Source organism: Helianthus annuus, chromosome 10, assembly GCF_002127325.2.
Source record: "Helianthus annuus cultivar XRQ/B chromosome 10, HanXRQr2.0-SUNRISE, whole genome shotgun sequence".
Lineage (NCBI taxonomy): Eukaryota > Viridiplantae > Streptophyta > Magnoliopsida > Asterales > Asteraceae > Helianthus > Helianthus annuus.
In genome coordinates this window covers 29,651,844-29,678,924 of record NC_035442.2, presented here as the reverse complement: position 1 = coordinate 29,678,924, position 27,081 = coordinate 29,651,844, and the positions used below count along the sequence as shown (strand labels likewise).

Here is a 27,081-nt window from a genome sequence, read left to right as displayed (position 1 = left end):
TTTTGGGCAACTTGCCCTGTTCCACAGCCTGATCAGTGAGTTTGTGAGCAAGACGAACGACCGGCTGAATGGTATTGAGGTTGGCTGCGGTCACATGGCTCCGGAGTTCTGGGGCCAAACCCTTGATGTACAATTCGATCCTTCGATACACAGGTCGAGACATGTTTGGGCAAAGAGCAACATAGTCGTTGGACTGTTTGGTGTATGCCTCGATCTCTGATCCAACCATCTTGAGCTCAAAGTACTCGTTTTCGAGCTTGTGGATGTCATCCCTGTGACAATACTCTTCCTTTATCATGTCCTTGAAATCTTCCCACGCGGTAGCATTAGCAGTTTCCAAACCAAACATCTGAATTTGCGCCTTCCACCAGGAGAGCGCGTTTCCTTCAAGCGTACCAGTAGCAAACTTCACCCAAATCGCAGGGGGACACTCACAGACAGCAAAGACAGCTTCGACTTTCTCAATCCAGTGTAGGAGACCTATGGCACCCTCAGTGCCATTGAAAGGGAGAGGCTTGCAATCCATGAAGGTTTTGAAAGTACAAACATGTGGTTGCGCAGGCGCATGCTGACCTGTTGTGAGAAGCGAAGCGAATAGGTTTAGGGGGTGAAAAGACGATGCGGTGGTAGGATCTAAACATCCTAAAATAACGAGTTTACCTCCAGGGTGAGCTGCGAAAGCTGCAGCCACCGTGTTAAGCAGGTTAGTGAATTGAGCCTGAGTTATGTTAATGTTTCCTCTTCCACGTCCACTCATTGTCTTCATAATCAGAAAACATAGTGTGAGTGTGATGTCGTAATGTAGCGAGAATGAGATAGAAGAGGGAGGTGTATCTATCTAACTAGGTACACTAGTACGTATAGCAGAACAGAAAGCATAAAGCAAGCAAGCAAGTAAACACTAGTCCGAGCTATGAGGTCTAATGTGTTGAGTCTTGCACTTGGAGTGTAGTGTCGTCACGAGTCACAGGTTATAGTCTGGTTTTTCTCAAAAAGATTTCCCTTTTTAAAACCAAGTTCACTATAACCAATGGCTCTGATACCAATCTGTCACACCCCCAAAATCCACATGCGGAGTACCACCGCTTGGAGGCGTGACTGACCAGGATCCAGCCACCAATTATACTGAGCATTTTAATTAATAACATAAGTAATACTCACCAACCAAAAGGTTAGCAAATATCATAGTCAAAGTTCAAAAGTTTTAAGTTTAAGTAGTAGTTTAGGTAAGTAGCGGAAGCATTGACAAAATAGTTTAAAACAAGGTTCTTAGTTCAAGTTTGTTTATAACCCAACACACGGGTTAGACGACCACTACACATCCACAAGCTGCAAGCTCCTGAGTCACTGGGTACCTGCAAAGCATGCAGTAGGGTATCAACATAATGTTGGCGAGTTCACGAGGTGTCAAGTTTTAGTTTTCGAAAACGAAAGTTGTTTAGATAAAGCATTTATAATCACGTTATGGGGAGCTACCCCATCTGTAAGCTCACTAAACTGTAGATACCGAAACTGTTGACGGAAAGTGGTTGTGCCCCGAGTCAATGTCTATCGTCATTGACCAAGATGCAAGGTCTACTAGTTCACGCCCTATCCCCCCGGTCACGGTGTGAGGTTGTCAAACCTAATAGCACTATCAACTAATAACCCGTTCGCCCCCGGCGATTAATCGGTACAGTAAGCAGGGACTTAATGTGATAGAGTTTCGTTTAGCTTGGCTAGTTGTGATTTATAAATAGTATCCAAACGTATCTCCCCCCGAGACAGTAATTTTAAAAGTACCCATTCGTATTTCCCCCGGAAATAATAGTTCAAAAGTATTTTTCCCAAAGTTGGCCGTTTGTCCGTGTCCCTCCCTGGGACGCATGCTTTTAATGTGTGAACTCACCTTGGGTTGCTCGGCAGATTAGGTTACTTGGTCAAGCACGCTGGTCACCACATCCTAGCATGGTTACCAGTATAGGTCAGGTTTGGGTACAGAGAAGTCACGTATATTCTACACGTATCTATCACACAGTACACATAACATATACGGTTATTGGGCCAGTCCTATCACCTGATCAGTTAATAGTAACACATAGTCCAGTTAAACAGTAGCAAGCATGAACAGTCCGCACAATTCGGCCCAATAACGGAGACAAGCAGCCTAGTCGAGACCAGGCGGTCTTGACTCGAGAACATGCGGTCCCGAGTCGCATCCAGGAGATCTCGAGTTGTAAATGGCTGGTCTCGAGTGGTGCAGGCATGAGTCGCAACCTCAGAGGTCTCGAGTCCCGTCTCGAGCAGAGACTATGTGATCTCGAGTTGAGACCTTGATGGTCTCGAGTCCCTGAAGTTTGTTTTGAGTTGCTTGGTCTAGCTCCCGAGTCTCAATCGCTGCGGTCTCGAGTTGTAGCTCCATGGTCTCGAGTCGAGACCAAGGGTTTCGACTTCACCATCTGTTGTTTCCTGCATGTCTGCACAAGTTGTACTATCCAATAGAATTCCCATGTCATGCTCCTATGTACTATCCAATGAAAATGCACAAACATGTTTCTTTGTCTAACAATTAACCAAAATGGATCAAACAACAAGTTTTTCAATTCTTCATATCATATTCAACACATATTCATCTAGTTCATCTTTAGGGTTTTCATCCTAAACAAACATGTTCCTTTAAACCGATTTATGCTAGCATAATACACCTAGTTTAATGTATTATCAATCATCATCATTTACACACATCCGAAAACATGATAGCACCATATTCATACATTTTTCTACTTATTCATGTGTCAAGTTAGCATGATAATAAATCACTCTATTCTTCCTAGCCATAACTTTATCTAGAGATCAAGCATCTACATCATAAATCAACAACCATCTTCATGTATTTCATCATTTTTACTCACTAAATCAATCAAGATCGTACAAAGGGACTAAGCATCTATTTCATCCATCAAGCACACATGACACCTAGTACACATATAACACCTAGTACACATAAGAACCCTAACCGATAGAGACTCGAAGTGTGAGGGTATGAAGGGTCGATGAGTGAGCTTCCGAATGATGATTCCGAGCTTGAACCGAGGGTCCTTGTTGTCACCGATTTTGTCCGAGAGAATGGAGAAGAAGGATGTTGAGACTTAGGGTTTTAGTGAGAGAAAGTGTAGAGGAGAGTGTGGGAGTGAGTGTAAGGGAAGTGTGGATGATGGCATGGGTTTTTATACAAGATGGTGCATCCTACATGGGTTCCGAGTAGCTTTAGGGGTGTATGGCCCAACCGGCCCAACTGTTTACTGTTTACTCGAGACCAAGTGGTCTCGAGTCGGGCCCTTGTGTGTTGGGCTAGGTTACCTATGTGGGTTGGCGGCCCACATCTCGACTTGGAACTGCAGTTTCGGTTCATTACATATATACTTATATACGACTATACTTTATATGTACACATTATTAACACACAGCACATCAAGATAAATCACCAACATTCATTTAATATAATATGTACACGTATGATGCAAATACAAGATAATTGTTCGGGAAAACCTAGAGTGTCACAAGACTCTTGGTTTATAGATTCTGGATCTTCGTGTCACGCCATGCACAATGGGGAGACGATGGTGAATCTAAAGGTTGGTAACTTATAGAAGATATGAATTGCTAATGGTCAAACACTTGATGTTACAGGCTTAGGTATTAATTTGATAACTCCATTGTGAACCATTTGGAATTTGAAGAAAGTCAAGGTTATTCCAGGGTTGAAGGCTAACCTTATCTTTGTCAACCATCTGGACGAATAAGGACTAGAAATAAAATCCGATTGTGGTATATGGAAGGTAATTAATGTTAATATTGTGATTGCTTATGGAAGTAAAAGATGATCATTGTACATGGTGGAAGTATCTGCGAAGAATATAAACCATCCCTAAAAAATTCTGGTTCCTTGAGTCAGAAACGACAAAAGACGGTTCATTTGGCAAGGGTGAAGCCTGCTGCCTAGGTGGTTTAAGCTAAACGAGTTAAGAATCTAGGTTAGGGGTTTGGTGATAGTAGGAGTACGGAACATGTTTGAGCATAGTTAGAAAATGTTGTTGGGTTTTGAAGACTAGTATTCCAATTGATAAATGTTTCTGGTGCCAGAAACGCACTGAAATTGGAAAGTTGGATTGATTCTCGAGGTATCTTTTGAAGTGGTGGATCATGCATACCAATTGAGATAGAGAATGGGCCGGTTTTAACTGCTGGATTGGAGCTCGGGGGAGCTTTAATTGGCCCTTCAGGTAATTGACAAAAAGGGTGGTTGCAACCAAAGGGTTATGAATGGAAATATGAAGGTTCCTGAAGTTACTAGTGGTGGGTTTACTTGGACAACCATTGTGGATTGTGTAAAGTCTTCAAGTGGGAGGTTGTTAGGCGTGAAGGCTTTTTGGGCCATTGGCTTCTGTTGACCAAGAATGAAGACAAAGGGGCTGATCCTGTTTAATTTAAAGAGGGCTTAGGGGCTGTTTGGCAACATCTGAATGGTTAAGTGCTGAACTAGTAAGAGGTCTGAACCATTAAGAGCCTGTATAATGCTTAACCGTTCAGAGGCAAATGTATGAGCACTTCAGATTAGAGGTCTTAACCATTCAGACTCTGTAAAATTCTTAACCATTCAGAGACAAATGTCTGAACTATTCAGACATCTGCTCATGAAACAAACAGTCTGAACCATTAAGTGCTGAACCAGTAAGAGGTCTGAACCATTAAGAGCCTCATTAAGAGGTAAACAAACAACCCCTTATTTTATTTCTTATTGACAAAGTAATAACCCTAATCTAGTCTTATATTTACCCATGATGTAGTTTTATTATTTGAGCACCTAATAAAATAGAAACCGTAGTTGCAATCCGTGGGCATAGGTCACCTTGACCAAACTACGTAAATCCCCGTGTCTTATTTTATTGCTTTCATGTGTGTGTGTGATAGTGATTCCGTTGCATGTTGCTTTGTTTGATACCTAACAGGTACTGTGTTATTAGTGGTGGTTTTGGAAACTTTGTTTTAATTGTTTTTTGGTGTATCTTTGTGATTGTGACTTTCTTTGTTCGCTTTCTTCATTCATCTTTGTTGATCTATGATGACGGGGGTAGCTCATACCTCAACAAAATGACCAAGAATACATGACAGCTTGAAGGGTTAAAAGGTTCAAAGGTTTAAAGCTCGGGAACTGAGCTAAGGCAGCACGTGTATAGTAATAAATCATTTCACTGATTACTTGAACAGTTCTCCCAGCCGCAAAAGTAGAATGAGTGCACAGAGTGTAGTCTTTTACCCGCGGGTCCAAACGCTTCAACCCCTAAAAGGGTAAGTCCTCCACTGCAAGCATGGTTCACTAGTCCAAGGTTTCCTCTTTGGGCAATCACTTCTTCTATAAATGACACTTCATTTAGTGCATTTGAAACATTCCGGATCAGCCCTGATTCCCTTGGGATCTCTGATCTTCCTTCTCGAGTACTTGTTCCATACAAGTCTCCTTTCTTCACATCCAACACACACAACTTGACTGTTCTTGCTTTCGAGGCTGACCATACTTCAGCCGAAGATCTTGAACAATCAACAAACATAATTAGTGAACCTCTCTCCATGTCTTGCAAACGTGGGGGGACCCCACGACCTGCGTTAGGCAAACCGGAACCCTCCAAGCCTTTTGCCTAACCAACCTAGCTACTATCATCGGTCTTGTATTTGTTGCATCAACAAGTTGGCGCCCACCGTGGGGCTACGCCGCTTACTTTCTTCAAAAAGACCTAGTAGTGTAGCTCCATTCTCTCCAGAATTATCATGTCGGAAGGTGAATCTTCGGGAGAGGTAAACCAAGTCCCACATACCTCTACCCTCAACACTAGCCAAACTCATCTGGCTATACCAACGTCCTTCTCAACACCGGGAAGCACTCCCACCGGGACAACATACCCCGAGTTTCTCACTTTCCAAACGTCGACACCATCCCGTTTCGGAGTACCATCTCCTAACGTTGGTGCTTCTAACACCCCCTCACGTGGTGACCTTACTCCCGAAGGGGTTGCTAATAACTTTCTAGAGTTAAGGTCTCTCCTTAACCAATACTTGAGTAGGGAAAGAGACAAATGAGTGAGGATCCGTCTGGATTGTGACGAGCCAGAACCATCACTATCTCCTGGACCTCCCGCTCTTCCTTTTTCAAGTTCACAACCAACCGTGTCTCGGAATGAGGCTGGTCCCAGCAATCCTCCTCCAAATCCTAACCCATATCTGTACACGAGGTCAGATCAAACATCTTTTCCCCTCTTTTCTTCCCAACTAGTTGCAACCGGTGCTCCCTTGGGGCACGAGCTGACTTTGGACCAGCTCCTACAATCTCCAGTAGCAAGCCTTCCACCTTCAGTAACAACTACGTGGGAACAAGCTTTGTCTGTGCTCCCTTTGGCAAGAAGTGCCGTCATGAGCACTCCTTTAGGGGTAAACTGCCCCGTTGTACCTGGAAGCCTTCAAGGCTTCAACCTCATGCCTCAGATGATTGCTCAGATGATGGCAAGCTTCCCGTGGCAGCATTCCACCCAAGGGAACAACAATAACAACAACAACATAGGTGCAAGGTAGAAGAGGATTTGGCCAAGCCATATAAACCAAGCAATTTGTCATGCTTCTCCTAGCAAATCGCTGATTATGATTTGCAAACAAAGATCAAAATGCCGTCCCATATCAAAACATATGATGGGACTGAAGATCCAGAGGATCATCTCCAGATTTTTACTGGTGCTGCTAGGATCGAGAAATGGTCTAATGTTGAATGCTGTCTCATGTTCATGCAAACCCTCGTTGGGTCAGCCAGAATCTGGTTCAATGATTTACCTGCCAGAAGCGTTCGAAGTAGGGCTGAGCAGTATACGGTTCAGAACCGTCAAAACCGGGAACCGAACCGGAACCGCTAGATCCAAACCGTATTTTTCTATATACGGTCCGGTTCCGGTTCTTAAATTTGGGTAAAAACGGTTCCCGGTTCGGTTCCGGTTAAACATACCCGGGTCCAGATAAAGAACCGCTAGAACCAGTTGGGATTAAAAATATTTAAAACCCTATTTTATTACTGGGCTTTTCAACATCATACGACCATCCTAATTCTTATTCTTTCCTCTTATATTCATTCCTCATAATTCAAGTAGATATCCAACCCTAGCACGTATGGCGAAAGGTAATAGTTGTTATTTCAAAAGTTAATATATTTTTAAAAATATAAATCCAAATTATTACTTTTTTTTTTCAGTTATCTTGGCTATTCCAGTTTCAACTGTAGCTTCCGAGTCTGCTTTCAGTACGGGGGGGGGGGGACAGGTAGTGGAGTCATATAGAAGTTCATTATCCCCCATCATTGTTGAGGCGTTAATTTGCACGCAAGATTGGATTCTGTCACAACCCCCGATCCCTTATACAAACACAGGAACGGGCGGCCGTAAGCCAGTTTCGGTGGTATCGCGTATTGTCTAATTTGGCAGCGGAAATTTTTCATCAGGACCATAGTTAGGAAATATTTTATCAGAGTAAAGCCACCATATTTTCATAATATTAAACATATGGGATAAAACCCAAGTTTGCAGTACACACATTTTCGTAGGAATAAATCCTATTTTATTTAATAAAAACATATATTTTATTTTAGGTAACTTTATAGCCACTTTTCCAAGCCTTCAGTGCTCTCCAGCTGGCTTTTATTGGCTTCACACTAAGTTACCTGAAACACGTGTTCAAAACATTTTATCAGCAAGAAATACTGGTGAGTGAATCCCAGTTTAATCAAGTTTAAGTAAAAAGTCACAGTGTACAGTATTGAGGGCGATCTCGCAGTTACATTTGTTTCCAAGTTATACCAATTATCACCCGGGGTACTGTCAGACTCAACTTGTGGAAATGTTACTCCTTGACCAGGTGGTAACAAAATTTTGTATACAAAACCCCAACATACCCATGTAATTGTATTCTTACAAATACTCAATAACTGTTATTCGCATGGAAAGGTATTTAAGCTTTTGTAAAAATAGTTAACAAAAAGAGGATTACTCACATTGCTATTATAGGGCTTTCCTTTGTGACTTCCTGGTTATAATCTAATTAAATAAACAATTGACACGTGTTAGTATAATAACCCATTTTAACATTAGTAATACCCTCCCCGAGACGGCATTCCCACGACTACGTTGGGCAGAACCATGACAGCCGTTACGGAACCCTAGATCAATCGGGCAGAGTATCTAATACGTATCCAGGGGTTATGATACTTACAACGAGGCAAAGCTTCACTAATTAGGGGGGGGGGGGGGTATAATACCCGCGTATTATGCCTGATATTCAGAATTTGAGATTGAGAAATGATTGTGAGCGAATTCCGAATGAACTCCGATGCATTCTATATATATAGTGCTGAATTCTGTCTTTCTCGCGACCCGCGTGTCACACCCCAAAAATCCACCATGCGGAGTATCACCGGTTGGAGGCGTGACATGACCAGGATCGAGCCACCAATCATATTGAACAACGTAATTAAGTAAATAAAATCAACCACAATACAATTGGTGACCAAAGCTAGTTAACTAAGTTTAGTTTAAACAGCGGAAGCATAAACGTAAATCCAAAAACATAAGTCCATAGTTTATAAGTTTAAAGTCCAAAGCGTAAGTTTAATAAGTTCATAAGGATTTAAATACTAAGCACGGAACATAACAGTCCGTATCCCACAACGACTCCTTCCTCGTGCAAGCTCCAAGCATTTAGCGACCTGTAAGGTATGTAACAATGAGTCAACAACAAAGTTGAGTGAGTTCACGTTTGGTTGTTTAGTTTGAAGTTGTTTCTGAAAACGTGGTTTGTCTTTCGTTGGCGTAATTGCCGTGGGGTTACCCCATAGTTGAAAGTAAAATTAACCAGTTCATTCTTTATTACCCAAACCATATCCATGATCAGTGGGGGCTTCCCCATGTGAACCACTAGACCGTACCATATCGACTACTAACGCAAATAAGTTGTGCCCTATATCAGTGTCTATCATCACTGATAGTTGCCATAGTCCATTAGTACACGCCCGTCCGACTGGCACGGTGTGAGGTTTGTTAAACCTAATAGCGCTATTAACTAATGACCCGCTCGCCATTGGCCTCGGCGATTAAGTCGATATAAATTGAGGGACTTCGTGATAGAGTTTTGTCTAGTAAGTTTTAAGGTTGTTGTCCTACCCAAGGAGGACGAACGTACGTAGTTCTACCCAAGAAGAATACGCAGGATTAATATTGGCATCCTACCTATGGAGGATGGCCGTACATATCCTACCCAAGGAGGATATGTAGATTCCGTTTTAAATTCTTTTACCCATTCCCAACCACCAGGAATCCCATGCCTTAGAAAATGTGTGAACTCACCTCGGTTTGCTCGGTTAGATTATCAAATATAGCTAACAGTCAAGGTTGGTCAATCACGTCCTAATATGATTACCAGTTAGTCATTTAGTGGTTTTCAATTAGAGCACAAAGTTTCTACACGTATCTATCGCATAACATGCATTACTTTAACGGTTTATGCCCATATAAACTCCCCATCTATTCCCGTTCACAAATAAACATACGACATTGCACATAACACTTCTATTGACACATAACATGTTAGATCATTCACAGATAACATACTCGACATTTAGACACGCAAATTACTACTTATGTCATTTCAACTTAAATATCCAAAACTGGGCTGTTTTTGAGCATTTTAATAAAATAGTTATCTTATTTAAAAAATTCCCAACTTCTTACTGAAGGTGCTAAAAGATCCAAATATTATTGTGTAACAATCTTGGGATCCAATTCATCACCAATATTTTATAAAAATTCATTTTCCGGACTGCAATCAGATTCATTACTTTCTGACTGCAGTCCACAGAATAATTCATTAAAACTTTATTGTAAGTCGGATTGATGAAATTCCAGTGGGAAAATTACTACGACATCAGTGTCCATCTACAATACCAATTTCATGATCTAATTCTACTCAGGTTTCAAGTTATGACTAAAAATATAACACCCATTTACTGCTGTAAAAAATCAGCTTTAGCTGCTGTTACAAATCGGGTCTTTAAAAATAGTAAACGAAGTCCAAAAATTATGATTCCAGTGCCATTAGAACCGTATTTCATAATACATAAATCTAGGCTTCAGAAAATATATTTTTCATTAAGTTACGGTCTGGTTACAGCCAACTGAAGTTGGCTGTATACACCAACCAGCTTTCTGTTTTAGTTCCCTACCTTCTAACGCATGTTCGATTGATTCCGTTAACATGTTTAGTGATCACAACAACATCAAACATCAATATTAACAAGTAAATCAGCAAGTAATCAGCAACATAATCATCATACACCAAACAACATCATATAATCATAACAACACAAGATTTACATCATTTACCCAAATAACTTCTCTTTATCCACCCTTTATCACTTTTGTTCAAGATTAATGTAAGTTCTTTAGAGTTTCTTATGTTTTAACCATTCAATCAACTATTAACCATCAAAAACAAGAACAAGATGGTGATTACACTTACCACTAGCACAAGGCTAGGGGAGAAACAAGGCGTAAAAGTGGTGGATAAAAGAAAACTAGAGTGGTCTTTGAACTTCCGAGAGCGCCGAGCTTGTTTGTATGACCTCTTGCACCTTTGTATGTATGAGAAATGGGTAGAATGGAAGTTGATGGTGGAGATATGGGGGTGGTGGTGTTCGACCGTGAGGGTGGAAGAAGGAAGGAGGAGAGCTTGAAGTTTGTAAGCGTTGATGAAAGAGAATGGATGACTAGAGTGTATATTTATAAACCAATTTCATGTCTTAACCATCATGTAAAATGTCTCAATATCCAACAACAACTACAATTAAATAATCAAAGAAAGACAAGGGTGTGTCCCACCCTTGTGACCGTCATTTAGGGGGGGGGGGGGTAGGGTTGGGTGGTGATGATATAGTTAGGATCTAGTTGAAATCTAATGATATAGTTTGTGTGTTATTATGTGTTACATATTATAAAGTGTGTTAGGGCGTTCGGGGACCCTAACTAGTTCAGAAAAGTAGAAACAATGTGTTTGACAATATTTTTATGTTCCGGGTAAGGTTTGCTTGTTCGGTTTGATACTGTTCCGTTAAAGTGCTTAATTAATCCGTAAAGTGTCTTTTATATATATTTTTGTAACACTTTTAATTTCTAACACTTAGGAAATCATAACAGACTATTTGGTAACTTTTCTGTACATTACTCGTATGTTACCATGCACATGTAAGTATAACACAGATATCAGAAAGCAGTTAAATGATTCAGCATAGACATTAAGCACTTTAATTTTCATTAAAAATTGTACGGAATACATGGAATTTTGAGGGTTGTCACATTCTCCCCCTGTTAAGAAAATTTCGTCCCGAAATTTAGCACGTGGTTACTGAGGAAGCTAGTTAAGTTGCGTTGGTTTCCTGGTTTTTCTGGGGTGTCACATCATCCCCCCGTTGATTTGGAATTTCGTCCCGAAATTCTGCAGTAGCTTCAGCCTCAGTAGTGGTTGCACTTTTCTTAAACAGCTGGGGATACTTGAGTTTCATTTGGTCTTCCCGTTTCCAGGTGTACTCTGGGCCACGACGGGAATCCCAACGAACTCGGACGAGAGGTATCCTGGTGCGCTTGAGAATATTAATCTCGATCCGTAATCTCTACTGGTTCTTCGACGAATCGCAGCTGGTCGTCGATAGTGAGCTCCTTGAGAGGAACTATGAGGGTCTCGTCTGACAGACACTTCTTCAGATTTGACACGTGGAATACGTTGTGAACTCCACTGAGTTCTTCAGGTAGGTTCAGCCTGTAGGCCACTTTGCCGATTTTCTCAATGATTTCGAATGGTCCGACATAACGCGGATTGAGCTTGCCTCGTTTGCCAAAACGGACTACACCCTTCCAAGGTGAGACTTTGAGTAGCACTCGATCCCCAACCTGGAACTCGAGTGGCTTTCTTCGCTTATCAGCATAGCTTTTCTGGCGGTCACGGGCTGCCGCCATTCGTTGTCGTATTTGAGCAATCTTTTCTGTTGTATCTACTACGAGTTCTGGGCCAGTGATTTGACTGTCACCAACTTCTGCCCAACAGAGAGGTGATCGGCATTTACGTCCGTACAATGCCTCAAACGGAGCGGCCTGGATGCTGGTGTGGTAGTTGTTGTTATACAAAAACTCCACTAGCGGGAGGTGCTTTTCCCAGCCGTTACCAAAATCGATTACACATGCCCTAAGCATGTCTTCAAGGGTTTGGATGGTGCGTTCAGATTGCCCATCCGTTTGCGGGTGATATGCTGTGCTCATGTCTAAGCGTGAGCCAAAGGACTTGTGCATAGCTTGCCACAGTTCAGAGGTAAAACGCGCTTCACGATCAGAAATGATGGAGGTGGGCACTCCGTGCCTTGATACTATTTCCATTAAGTAGATGTCTGCTAGAGTAGAAAACTTATCCGTTTCCTTGATGGCTAGAAAGTGTGCAGACTTGGTCAGTCGATCCACGATCACCCAAATGGTATCATTTCCGCATTGAGATCTAGGCAGGCCAGTAACGAAATCCATGGAAATTTGCTCCCATTTCCATTTAGGTATCTCTGGTTGTTGAAGTGGGCCTGATGGTTTCTGGTATTCGACCTTGACTCTAGCACAAGTCAAACATTTACTGACGTAGGTTGCTATGTTGGCTTTCATACCAGGCCACCAGTATGTAGTCTTGAGATCATGGTACTTCTTATCCGAACCTGGATGTACTGAATAACAAGACTTATGTGCTTCATCCATCACAAGCTCGCGTAAGTCTCCATATAGTGGGACCCAGATGCGCCCGTTAACATAGTAATTGCCGTTTTCCTTTTGTTCTAGCCGTTGTCTCGATCCTCGTAAGGACTCAGCCTTGATGTTTTCTGCTTTCAATGCTTCAACCTGAGCATCACGAATCTGAGCGGGAAGGTTAGATTGGATGGTAAGCTGTAACGCACGTACACGCTTAGGTATAGTATCCTTTCGGCTAAGGGCGTCGGCCACAACATTGGCTTTGCCCGGATGATACTTGATTGTGCATTCGTAGTCGTTCAAAAGTTTGACCCATCGGCGTTGTCGCATGTTTAACTCCTTTTACTTGAAGATATGCTCGAGACTCCTGTGATCGGTGTAAATGGTGTACTTGGTACCGTACATGTAATGTCTCCAGTCACACCCCAACCGATGGCGGAAACATCGGGATGAGACGAACAAATTGCTCAAAACAACATAACACTAAATGTGACAATATGAATTAAATCATTTTATTAAAACTAAAGAATAATACATTGTTTCAAATAGTAAACATAGATTCAAACATTGTTTAATTGCTAAAATGGGTATCTAAAGCTATCCTAGCTTGTTTCTTGAGTCTTGTACTAATCAACCTGCAATATGTATAAAAATAAAATCAACAAAATATGTTGGCGAGTATACAAGTTTGATACATAGCATAATAAAATGTTTGAAGTTGCTCATATCCAATGTGAATAACATGATTACACATTAACAGTATATACTCGAAACGATGTTACTCTATGTGTCCAAACCAAAGTTTAACCCAATAAAAGGGCCAATCCCAAAAGTATAACGAGAGGTTTTAACATAGATTAACCTAACAATACCCGCGAGAATAACGGGAGGGGCGTTTCTCAACCTATAGCGCTACCATTGTTAGGGGAGGCTTGCAAAGTTAATGAACACATAGTCATGAGAGTTTACAATAGCATAACATGTATAACATGAATCAAATGTATCACGTGCAATTTGGATAGAGTGTGCATAAAGCTGTTTAAAGTGAATAATGTGATTGATATAGAATACATATTGCACCCAAAAATGTTAAAATGGAAATGGGTCATGTATACTCACATTGGTTGTGTTGCGATTTCTTGTAAGAACGTACGAGTTAGGATTGAGAATCCAAGAGAACGAACGTAAGCGATTATCCTAAATATGAAATATCACACGAGAGGTGATTACTATAAGTTTAAACAAATATCCTAGTATCTATGGTTTGCGAATCGATTAAGATTATAATTTATCTCATTAATGACTTTATAAGTTTAAACAAATATTAATATTCAAAAGATAACCATATACTCTAATATTAAAACTAATATGAGGTTAACATTAAATTATTCATAACAATGAAACATAGCCATGCACGAACTGTTATGAAAGTTTTATATCAACATGAGTAAATTGCCATTTTAGTCCCTGAGTTTTGTCCAAATTTGCTATTTTAGTCCAAATAATTTTTTTTTTGCCTCTGGGTCCCTGACTTTTACATTTTGTTGCCATTTTGATCATTTTGTCTAACTCCATCCAAAAACCCAGTTTGTAACAGGGGTATTTTGGGGATTTCCTTAAAAAATGTTTCCAGTTGCCATTTTGATCCAATTCCAAAAAACCAAAAAAATTCCAAAAAATCAAAAAAAAAAATCCAAAAAATTCAAAAAAATCTAAAAAAAAAAAAAAAATCTAAAAAATCATAAAAATTCTAAAAAATTCAAAAAAATCTAAAAATAAAAAAATTCTAACAAATCATAAAAATTCCAAAAAAATCAAAAAAATTCTAAAAAATCCAAAAATCATTAAATTTTTCGGCACGAACCGTTTCGACCCGTACCGTATCGAACCAAACCGTTTCGACGCGAACCGTTTCGAGCCGAACCGTTTCGACACGAACCGTTTCGACCCGTACCGTTTCGAACCCGAACCGTTTCGAGCCGAACCGTTTCGACGCGAAGCGTTTCGACCCGTACCGTTTCGAACCGTCCCGTTTCGACCCGTACCGTTTCGACCCGTAACGTTTCGAACCGTACCGTTTCGAACCGTAACGTTTCGACCCGTACCGTTTCGACGCGAACCGTTTCGACCCGTACCGTATCAAACCGAACCGTTTCGAAGCGAACCGTTTCGATACGGTACGGGCTCGAAACGGTTCGCGTCGAAACGGTTCGATTCGATACGGTACGGGTCGAAACGGTTCAGTTCGAAACGGTTCGCGTCGAAACGGTACGGTTCGAAACGCTTCGCGTCGAAACGGTTCGGGTTCGAAACGGTACGGGTCGAAACGGTTCGTGCCGAAACATTTAATAATTTTTGGATTTTTTAGAATTTTTATGATTTTTTAGAATTTTTTTGATTTTTAGATTTTTTTGAATTTTTTAGAATTTTTATGATTTTTTAGATTTTTAGATTTTTTTGAATTTTTTGGAATTTTTTTGATTTTTTGGAATTTTTTTGATTTTTTGAAATTGGATCAAAATGGCAACTGAAAACATTTTTTTAAGGAAATCCCCAAAATACCCCTGTTACAAACTGGGTTTTTTGAATGGAGTTAAACAAAATGATCAAAATGGCAACAAAATGTAAAAGTCAGGAACCCAGAGGCAAAAAATAAACTATTTGGACTAAAATGGCAAATTTGGACAAAACTCAGGGACTAAAATGAGAATTTACTCAACATCAAAACTTTAAACAATTGAATGAGAAAGAACACAGAAAACGAAGGTGACTAGTATTTCTTTTTTTTTTTCTTTCTATTTTTTTTTTTCAAACTTTCAGGTTATAATATCAAAGAATCATAGTATTTTAACAGGGTTTAAACGAGGGAAAAGAAATAGCGGGCGAGATATACCGAACGAGAGGAGGAGGCCGCAAGATCCGATCATCCGGCAACGAGTTTGTTGTCCCGGCGACGTATGTTACTCCGGTGCGAACTGTACGTGAACTCCGATCTCTGGCGAAATGCTTGGATTTGATGAAGGAAACTGTGATTGTGACAGAACATCATGTAGATGAAGGATTTGATGAACAAACAGGTTATAAGAAAATATACCGAGTCGGGATACCCGCGAGTTCCTCGAACTCCGGTGACTTCCGGTTTCTCCGGTGCTCGATGATGCAAGATTTCCTGTCGTGCCCACCTCACGTAACTCCGGTGAGTTTCCGACACGGCGAAAGTGAAACTATGTTCGAGGGGTGCTGTGGTGTCGAGACAAAGGCTTGATGGCTATTTATATACACATGCGTTTCGGTAAGTTACGGAGTTTCCGAATTAAACAAAAGTGTCGGTTGATGTATTTGTTTGACAAAGGGACTAGGTTCGTGATTGGTTTTTAAAACGGGAATTCGCGTAATCAGTATTCAGTTCCGACAAATCAGGAACAACAAAAAGGAAAGGTTGGCTGGGTCTTCGCTGTGGTTGACTGGCTTTGGTCGACGTGTTTTTGGGCGGCAGTTTTGAAGGAGGTTTCAAACATGTGCGCTGTATATATTATATTATATACATATTAAAGAGAAAGGTCGGTGGCATATGCCACCTACCTTTCTCTTTTATAACCTCTTTACCACACGTGTGTTCACCCTTTTTCTTTTAGGCCCATCCAGAACCTTCTGCTTCTCACTCTCACCGATCATTGTTGCTGCCATAGGTTTGTCTTAATTCCTTCTTTTTTGTGTTTTATTTTCCTCAAAACCCTAGGTTTCATCTTTTATCAATTTATTCTCTTTTGTGTCTTATTTCTTCTGAAAACCCTAGGTTTGGAATTTGCTTTCGTAGCTGACAATCGACTCAACATTGTCTTCAAGGTTTGCTTGCTGTCATCTCTATTTGTTGCCATTTTTCACGGCTATGCTAATTTCAGTAGTAAAACAACTGAATATACCATCTTTTAATGACCAAAAAGTAAGAAAATGTATACTGAGTAAAATGGGACAAATGATATAAGAATGTTCATCTTTATGCAAAAGCATTACTGCTAAACATGTGCTTCGATGAAACTGAATAGAAAATCATTATTTCTTTCTTCTATTTGTTTAGACTATGGGGTATGGGGCTTGGGGGTTTGGTTGGGGCGTGTGTTGGCTGAAAATGCTTGGGTTGGGGCGTGGGTTGGGGCGTGGCCCAAGGGACGGGAGTTTGAAGCCGATCGTGGGACGGGCTACCAATCCTATGTGGCGGCCTCCTATTCGCTTTGTTGGCCATGTTCTATTCACTTTTTTTTACGGAATGTAATGCTTTTATTTGGTACTAATTGAAATTGTAGTGGTTGTCTTTTTGTCACATCTTATGTTAGGCTCTTTCATTTATACTAAATACAATCTATAAATACAAAAAATATATGTTAAACAAGTAATACTTCTGTTTAAAAGCTGTAAATCCACTTCAAAGAATCACATCGATCCTAAGGGTGGTTTAGTCATTTTGTTTAAAAGCTGTAAATCCACTTCAAGAAGATGTTGATAATAGCTTACAAACAAAAAACGTACCCACTCAAATGATAGGGTCTTGGGAAGATGTTGATAGTTTTATTAGACTGTTTAACAATATGACTAGCATGGGTTGTATTTGTCATTAAATTTTGTAACAAAAACATAGTCAAAATTGTGTTTCAACAAGTTTTTGGTTATTTGTTCGGGTGAAAAACGGTTAGTCTTTAGCAATATTAATGATGGTTTTATTATAAATCCTAAACAAATTCTATAAAACTCAGATCACAAATATAAGTTAAGGGTTGTGATAACAAGGAGTTCAATTCGCCTTCAGGTCCAAACTCCATGGGCACAAAGTTTCGGCCGAAAATTCATCAATATTGGGCCATTGGAATTTGTATTTCTTTGGCCCTTTTTAGATCTTTTTAATTTAAAAGAAGATAGGCCGGAGAGAAAATTCGTAAATGGCTGCGTGGGTAATACAAAGCTGGGTTTTCTAAACAAAAAAATGCCAGATTTCTAATGTGGGCTTCCTAAATTGAAAAATTTGTACCTCATAGTTTTTGAATGCGCAAAAAATTTTGTCGGTGTAAAGTACATGTTTTTTCCCCTTTAGAAGATTAGATAGTTTAGAGATTTTTACTTTTTAGGTTGCTTAAACCGTTCAAAGTTATCTGGAGCCGTTTAGAAGATTAAATAGTTTAGAGAGTTTTACTTCTCAGATTGCTTAAAGCGTTCAAAGTTATGTGCAGAAGATTAAAAATTTATGTCTATACTTAAATTTGTGGTTTCTATGATTTTGGAATATGTTAAAGTACCAAACTTTGTTGTTCTTTTCCAAACGTTAAAAGAATATCGTTATCATAAATTGGTAACAATTGATTTGGAATATCGTTATCATAAATTATATGAAGAATAGACTACGTATTTCGACCATATCAGTGTAATGAACGTGAGTTTTTAATAGTAATCTAATTCTATTTATAGGTTGCCTGTAATTATGTTTCCGAAACCTGTAATTATGTTTTCTTTCGGAATGCTTGGCTGCATATAGGTTGCAATGTACAAACAGTTTTTGAAATTCTAGGTTCTCGGATTAGGACAACTTTTTAACCTTTTTTTTTTTTTAGGTAGCTTGGATCGTTTGAAGATTCTCTAAAGTTTGTTACTCTACTTTTAAGGTAGGTGATAACAACTTATGTTTTACGCCTTCTTGAAGTTTTCTTTGTTTCTTTTGTGGTTTACTAAGATTTTTCTTCACTTTCCGTCTGTATATGCATACATGTTAGACACTAATACTATTATCGTTTTTGCTGTTATGCTAACTTTAGTCGTCTTCTAAGATGTCAAGCATACTAGGCTTTTTTTCTTAGGCTAATGCTTATTATTCTGGTCACCCGTCTGTTTATGCATGCATCTTAAAGGTTAATACTATTGTGGTGTTACTGTTATGATATTTTTAGTTATATTTTAAGATGTCATCATCACGTAAACGTACTAGGGTCTCTTTGTCGGTTGACGTTTCTTCTTCTTCTGGTCGTTCCTTATACTTGGACAATGGAGACTGTACTAATGTTTGTGAGCATTGTGGTGCTTTTTTTTTGGTTTGATGAACGTATAGTTGCAACGTCTACGGCACGTCATCTTCGATATAACCAATGTTGTAAAAGTGGACGTGTGAAGCTATCGCCTCCTAACCATCCTTTGTTGGTTTTCGTTGATTTGTTTGATCGACCAGACTTTCTAGCAAATATACGTGCTTATAACTCTATGTTCTCAATGACTTCTTTTGGTGGCAAAGTAGACGAATCTATTAATACTGGGTCTGTGCCATATGTGTTTAAGGTTGAGGGCCAGGTTTATCATTCGTTGGGTTCATTGTGTCCCATAGATAATGAACCCCCAAGATTTTTACAGCTGTATATCTATGATACTGATAACGAAGTTGTGAACAGGCTTCGATTCTTTGACGGCGCTACACGTTCACGATTAAGTGTTGATGTTGTTTCTACAATTCTTACAGCCCTTGAGCGATGTAATAAATTGGTGAGGCTTTTTAGAAACGCTAGAGATTTGACTCTTTCGTCTGACTTGCCTTCGTTTTCAATTCGTTTGTACAATTCATATAATTCTTTGTCTTATGATAGACCTGGTCCTGACTGCATTGGTGCGATTGTCACTGACCAAGACCCCAATTCTGATGGATATGACATTGTTATTCGGCATAAGGCTACTGGTCCTCAACGAATAAGCAATCTTCATCCGTTATACATGGCTTTGCAATATCCTTTGTTGTTTATTTACGGTGAGAGTGGTTGGTCTCCTAACCTACGTCTTTCGGGTGTTTCCGGAAAAGAGGACAAAAATTTGTCTATGAATATGTTCTATAGTTATCAACTTCGCGATCGTCTTAACGTCTACACATTGTTGCTACGAGGTGGTCGTCTATTCCAACAATATCTGGTTGATGCCTACGTGTGTATAGAGCAGAATAGGCTAGAATATTACAGACGTAATCAAAGTTCTTTAAGAAGTGACGTATTGAAAGGCATACATGATGCTATTCACCGTGGTGATTCTGAGGGACGTGATATAGGGAAACGTACTATTCTACCTTCATCATTTACGGGGGGTCCACGATACATGTACAAGCATTATCAGGATGCGTTAGCGATTTGTAGAGTACATGGAAACCCTCAATACTTCATCACTTTTACATGCAACGTCAACTGGCTTGAAATTCGTAGATATTTGACTATGTATCCGGTGCTTAAAGCGCAGGATCGTCCGGATATCATAGCTCGCGTTTTCCATATGAAAGTTGCCTCATTTGTGAACTTTCTTCGTAATAACAGGCCATTTGGGAATGTCACCGCAGATTTATACACCATTGAATTTCAGAAAAGGGGTCTACCACACTGTCATTTATTGTTATGGGTAGCCGAAACTAATAAGATAACTGATGCTACTCATGTTGATAGGTATATTTCAGCAGAAATTCCAGATCCTATAATCGACCCAGAACTGCATAGGATTGTTACCGACTTCATGATACATGGACCATGCGGTACCGTTAGACCCAACGCGTCATGCATGTCATTCGGTATGTGCTCTAAGAACTTTCCAAAGGCTTATCAACCGAGTAGTATGATTGACGAGAATGGATATGCACATTATAAAAGATGGATGACTGGGAATACTGTTCTCAAAGGTGGCGTTGCTCTTGATAACAGGTACGTTGTCCCATACAACCGCGATCTACTGTTACACTTCCAAGCACACATAAATGTCGAGTACTGCGGGTGGAGCATGCTGATAAAGTACCTCTTTAAGTACATATCAAAGGGCTCTGATCGTATTCGTTTTAACATTAGTAAAGGTCCTTCTTCTGCTGATACTGAAAGTGATACTACGTTTGAAATCGACGAGATTAAAAACTATGTTGACGGAAGATTCATATGTCCACATGAGTCAGCTTGGAGAATTCTTGATTTCCACATTCATCAGAGGAATCCTGCAGTACAAGTTTTAGCTGTTCACTTGGAAGGAATGCAAGGTGTAACTTTCAGGGACAATGATCAATTAGAAAACATTGTTAGAAACCCGTTATCAAGGCGTACTACCTTAACAGAATGGCTTTACAACAATTGTATTGATGAGAGTGGACGACATTTGACTTACGTCGACTTTTTATCGGAGTATAGATGGGATGCCTCAAGTAAGACGTGGCTACGTAGAATAACAAACAGGACACCAGCGATTGGGAGACTTATCTACGTACACCCAACATGTGGTGAAACGTTCTACCTGCGTCTATTGCTGGCACACCAGAAAGGTTGTCGATCCTTCGAGGACATTCGCACAGTTTCTGGAGAGGTATGCTCAACATACCGTACTGCATGTGAAAGGCTTGGATTACTAGGTGATGACAGGGAATGGTCATATACTTTCGTTGAGGCTGCTGCTTGGGCTACTGCTTCTGACTTACGACACCTATTCATACATATGCTTTTATATTGTGAGGTGTCAAACCCTAAACAATTGTGGGACATGCATTGGCATCGAATGGCTGAAGACGTTGTGCATAGACATCGTCTATTAAACGATGATGATAAAATGCAACATGTTTTGTATGAGCTTGAACTATTATTGCGCACTGGATCGTCTTCATCGTTGTGCGAGTTAGGGTTGCCAATGCCAAATCCAACAGTTGTTGCATCAGTGACAAATAGACTACTCATGGAAGAAAGAAATTACAATAGGCAACAACTTGCAATTGAACATATATCATCACGGTCTGTTCTCAATCCACAACAAAAGAGCATACACGATTATGTTTTGTCCACATTAGAGCGAAAGGAGCAAGTAATGGCCTTTGTTTATGGCTATGGTGGAACAGGTAAGACATTCCTATGGACTACTATTATCTCGGCCTTACGCTCTGAAGGTAAAATTGTACTTGCAGTGGCTGCATCCGGTATTGCGTCTTTGTTACTCCCTGCTGGAAGAACGGCTCACTCGCGATTTAAGATACCGCTCGATCTAACAGATCAGTCAACATGTTACATAAAGAAAAACACTCATCTAGCTCAGCTGCTAACGGAAACAACACTCATAATATGGGACGAAGCACCTATGAATGATCGAAGATGCTTTGAGTCACTTGACAGAACACTTAGAGACTTACTAAACAGACCTAATGAACCTTTCGGAGGTCAGTCCATATTACTTGGGGGTGACTTCCGACAAACTTTACCAGTAATACCAAAGGCTTCAAAAAATGTTATTTTATCATCGTCTCTTCCAAGATCATATCTATGGAGACATTTTAAAGTGTGCAAGTTGACAGAAAACATGCGCTTGCAAAGTACGAATCTTGACGCATATCACAGAGCCAAGATTGCAACGTTCTCATCATGGTTGCTTGCTGTAGGTGACGGGAAATTGGGAACACCAGACGTTGATGATCCCCAAAACACTAGAAACATCGAGATCCCGTTAGACTATGTTATACCTTATAGTGATAATGCACTTCAACAACTTATTCAGTTCATCTATGATGACACCACTTTGAAAAATCCGACAACTAAGATTCTTTACAACAAAGCAATTGTTTGTCCTAAAAATGAAACTGCACAAGAGATTAATAACATGGTTCTTGCATGCAACCCTGGGAATAGTAAGACTTATCTCAGCACTGACACAATAATACCCAAATTAGGAAGCCATGGTGATATTGAAATGCTTTACCCGACAGAGTATTTGAACTTGCTGAATTTCAGTGAACTACCGCCACATCAGTTAGAGCTAAAAGTAAATACACCAGTTATGCTGATACGTAACATCAATCAAACAGCTGGTTTATGCAATGGCACAAGATTAATAATTACACAATTGCTTCCAAGGGTGATTGAGGCACAAATAATGACTGGTACTGCAATTGGCCACCGTGTCTACATACCACGTATATCTCTAACACACACGGACAATGAACTACCTTTCACTTTCAAAAGAAAGCAATTTCCGATAAAACTATGCTACGCGATGACAATTAACAAAAGCCAAGGCCAATCACTTAACAAGATCGGAGTATACCTTCCTGAGCCAGTATTCAGCCATGGTCAACTATATGTGGCATTATCAAGGGCAACATCCCAAGACTCTTTAAAAATACTAACAACCCCAATGAGGGATATGCCATTGAATGTTACGAAGAACATAGTCTACTCTGATTTCCTACATCAGATAGACATTAACCAATCTTAAGGTTAATTATGTCGTTTGAGGCATCTGTCTCTCTTAATAGCCATTCTACCAACGACCCTTTCAGGTACAAGTTATGTAGTCTATGATGGCCAACCCACTATTTTAAAAGCATGAACACTACATAGTTCTTCTGTCCGTACAATAACTCTTATGTTTTATATTAATTTACATTTACCAAAAAGACCACAACTAACTGGTAATCTAATAGGATGAACTCTTCACAGATATCAGTAAGCTTCACAAGCAACCCCACTTTTAAAAAAAGTATCATTCTTTTAGTTAGCCATTCATTATAGGTGCAATTATTAATGAGATATGACATATCTTTTGTCTTTCCGGTTTTTATAGTAGTGACTCATCTTCACATCTTGCAACCTTTTACCAACGTCTACTACTGTCTAAAGTCCAATATAATAAATGCCATAACCTCCCATTTTTACATTGCATTAATTACTTATTTTCTTTTTGTTGACCCGTAAATTAGCATCCAAGCCGCAGTTACTATGCCTCCAAAAAGAGTGTCTCAGGTCAAGCCAGAAGACCCACCAGAACCTCTTGAAGTTAGAGTTTTAAAAAGGTGGATCCCATACTTTAAAAACAAGGAGAAAATGCTCGACCTATGTTACCTATTAGTTGATCTACATGTAAGTTACTAAACCCCAAATTATGGTACCTTCTATAATGTCAATTAACTTACGTTTTTACTAACCAGAAATTAACATCGTCTATTACAGGGAGATGCAATTGAAGCAGTGGCAGATGTTACGAAAGCGGAATACTTTGACTCACTTATCAAAGTACAACATTGCTACACGGTTGACAAGTACGTCTCATCTCCATCACGTCAATACATGCCATCGGTACCACATGTCGCATCACTGAAAATTGGGAAAAGGGCTACTTTTACACCTTTACTTGACAAAGACATCCCCAATTACCATTATAACTTTGCAACCTATGATGATCTTGCGCCAAGAATGAAGCCACCAAAGTTGCTTACAGGTAAAAATATAAAAAAAAGAAATAATTAATAAAGCAATCAATGTTACTTACTAACAAGTTTATTATCAATAACCAGACTACATAGGCCGTATAGAGGAGGTTTCCCCCATCATGTACAGAAGTGGAAAAAAGCTACGAAAGATCGTCATTCAAGATGAAAGGTAATGTCTCAACCTAAACCTAAAAGTAGTATCACAACGTTACCGATAAATAGACATTTGTTGCAGGCGCAATGAAATCGAAGTAACTCTCTGGGACGAGAAGGCTGACATGATTCAAACAGAGGACATCATTGGCAAAGTATTCGCAATAACTGCTACCACAGTAACTTATTTCAACAAACTACAACTCGAGTCCACAACATCAACTACAATTGATATCAATCCACCAATTCCAGATCTTCAGACATACGTGAACAGGTATACAAAGAAACACTAAGCAATGTTTATAAGACATTCAACCCTTAAGCCTGAATTATTATTTATAAATAAGAACTTAACAACTCTTCCACTTATATGTTGTTACAGATTTCAAGAATTAGTGCCACTTGCAGAACAACGTGCATCATTAAACCACATCACCATTGCTGACCTGAAGAAGAAAATTTACAACAAGACAGCGGTAAACTACTTTTTTCCCCTCATATACTCTATTTATGAATTATGTCCTTTAAGTTTATATAGAATGACGAAATAGTTTTATGCTCAACTTATTGTTTTATTCCAACCTTGCTTTTAATAATCAACTGAAAAATATGTTAACTGAATCCCTCTTAATCATAATGCAGCAGCAAGGACACTACACGTGCACTGCAACAATAACAGAAATCGACAACCTCCGCACCTGGTTCTATGTGAAATGTCCCAAATGTGGCAAAAGAGCATATCCGGAAAAAGACCGATTCGTATGCTTGGACGATGATATAGAAGAAGAAGAACCGATTTTCATGTAAGCCTCACACATAACACATAATATGTCATACAGAATAAAACACTAATACTCGCATGTTGCCTTACATCTACAGGTACTGCCTCAACGCAAAAATAACAGACAACACAGACTCTACAGAGGTAGTCTTCTACAACGAAGCACTTAATGACATTGTCAAGGTAAGCTGTCGTGACATGGTTATCAATCTGGGAAACAGAAACCCAAAGGTGTTTCCAGACAAAATAACTTCAGCAAAGGGGATACCAAAGCTACTGCACATCGCTATGAGAAATGATAATAGCATTGGCGTGAACAAAGCAGAAAACCCAAAAACAATCCAACCTGCAACACCAGACCCCAAGAAAACAGCAACCAAGAGACCTCTACCACAGTTGTCAGTTGTCAGGTAAACTACTAGACATATAATTATCGCTATAAATCCAACAGACCATACATAAGCAGCAAGAATTAACATTTAGCTATAACACAATCAACAAGAAACGAACATGTCAGATATACCGAGCTGAAATCTTGCAGAATCTTGATATCTAATGTTAACTATGTTATTTATATTCAGTTAAACCATACATAGATACCAATTTCCCAAACTAAATTAATCCAGCCTTAAAATCTCGAATAGTTACTGGGCCACCAAATCACATGGACCAAAAACTACTGAACATTAACTCAGCCCACTAATTGCTGCTCTCTTTAATTCCATCACCAAGCCACTTTAATTAATTCCCTGCATATTCAGTGAAAAGTAAATGTAATATATAGATTTTGAATTCACAATTCTCTATTTTTTTTTATCTTCACAATCATTTGAGATTAAACTAGAAGTTATCATTTGAGATTAAAATAGTTATGATTATTAAACTATACGTCTGACATTTGTTATGCCTATAACTAACTATTAACATTTCCAATTATTATGTTTTTTTTTTTCACAGAGTCTGACAGGAAGGCAAAACATCAAGCATAACCAACACATATAACGAACAACAAACTTTTGGCACAACCTTTTGTAAAAGTGAAAAGCCTATGCGCAGGTCCTAAAGTACAGTAATCCAAGGCCTGCCTTATATGGGGAAAACAAGACAACAAGCTTGCCTTTTGTAAAAACTTCAATGTCGACTAACGTATGTAGTATAGCTCCGCTTTGTAGCTGTTAGGTAATGCCTCCTATAAGGAAAATACAACACAAAGACGGCCTTTTGTAACAACTTTACCGCCGACTAATGAATTTAGTATAACGCCAGCATGTAGCTTTTTAATTCTCTTGCTTACTTTAAGACCGTAAATGCATTAAGACCCTATACAACCGTAATTCGGCCAACTATAGGCAACCTAGAGATTGCCGCCGCAACGCGCGGCATCTCGCATCACCCTAGTTTTACATGTTCATAAGTATTGTCAAAACATGAGACTTGATAAACTAGAAAGGTTAACTTGGTTAGTTATATAACTTTAAACCTCTCTTTGAAACCTTAACAACATTAACTAGGTTATTATTATTTTTAACAAACTAACTATATTACCTTTAATAAATTTTAGTTGAAATTTTTAGTTAAATTAATTATTAATAAATTGATAAATGAATTAAATCAAAGAATAATTCCCTCAATGATTATTATTTCGCGAAAAAAATACCGAGGTTTAAAGTTAGGATCCGTATTTTTTTTAAACGGGTCGCATTTTGGAAACCATTTTGACGGATGTTACATCTCCATATCTTAAGTGCGAAAACAACTGCTCCCAATTCCAGGTCGTGCGTAGTGTAGTTCCTTTCGTGAACTTTAAGTTGGCGTGATGCGTAGGCAATAACCTTGTCACGTTGCATCAACACACAACCAAGTCCTTGGATGGAAGCGTCGCAGTAAACCACCAAATCTTCTATGCCTTTGGGCAATGAGAGGATAGGTGCGCTACAAAGTCTATCTTTCAAGTGCTGAAATGCAGACTCTTGTGTATCACCCCAACGATAGGTGACACCTTTTTGAGTCAGTGAAGTGAGAGGTTGCGCAATCTTGGTGAAATCTTTGATAAACCTTCTGTAATATCCCGCCAAACCCAA

The 27,081-nt window shown here is 39.4% G+C and overlaps 2 protein-coding genes and 1 long non-coding RNA gene across 8 annotated transcripts; 2 read left to right on the top strand and 1 right to left on the bottom strand.

The window, feature by feature from the left end:
- Positions 1–13,456: 13,456 nt before the first annotated feature.
- Positions 13,457–16,247, bottom strand: LOC110884342. Its single transcript, XR_002561082.2, has 4 exons — positions 15,931–16,247; positions 15,730–15,862; positions 13,956–14,033; positions 13,457–13,471 (listed from the first exon to the last, which is right to left on the bottom strand). It is a non-coding gene; the product is annotated as an uncharacterized LOC110884342 (long non-coding RNA).
- Positions 16,248–16,323: 76 nt separating this feature from the next.
- On the top strand, positions 16,324–26,275 carry LOC110884341. Of its 6 annotated transcripts, none has more exons than XM_022132048.2 (11): positions 16,324–16,525; positions 16,633–16,682; positions 18,437–18,487; positions 23,557–23,716; positions 23,807–24,074; positions 24,151–24,235; positions 24,302–24,493; positions 24,602–24,695; positions 24,865–25,022; positions 25,099–25,410; positions 25,958–26,275. In XM_022132048.2, the coding sequence occupies exons 4-11, from the start codon at positions 23,576–23,578 to the stop codon at positions 25,962–25,964; spliced, it is 1,257 nt and encodes a 418-aa protein (XP_021987740.1). In that variant the 5' UTR covers positions 16,324–16,525; positions 16,633–16,682; positions 18,437–18,487; positions 23,557–23,575; the 3' UTR covers positions 25,965–26,275. The 6 variants fall into 6 exon arrangements, with proteins under 6 accessions (XP_021987740.1, XP_021987739.1, XP_035834430.1 ...); XM_022132047.2 differs by having other exon boundaries at positions 24,862–25,022; XM_035978537.1 differs by lacking the exon at positions 18,437–18,487 and having other exon boundaries at positions 24,862–25,022.
- LOC110880904 lies at positions 18,864–23,072 on the top strand. The gene has a single exon (XM_022129333.1). It carries the CDS (start codon positions 18,864–18,866, stop codon positions 23,070–23,072), a length of 4,209 nt encoding a protein of 1,402 aa, XP_021985025.1.
- Positions 26,276–27,081: the final 806 nt, after the last annotated feature.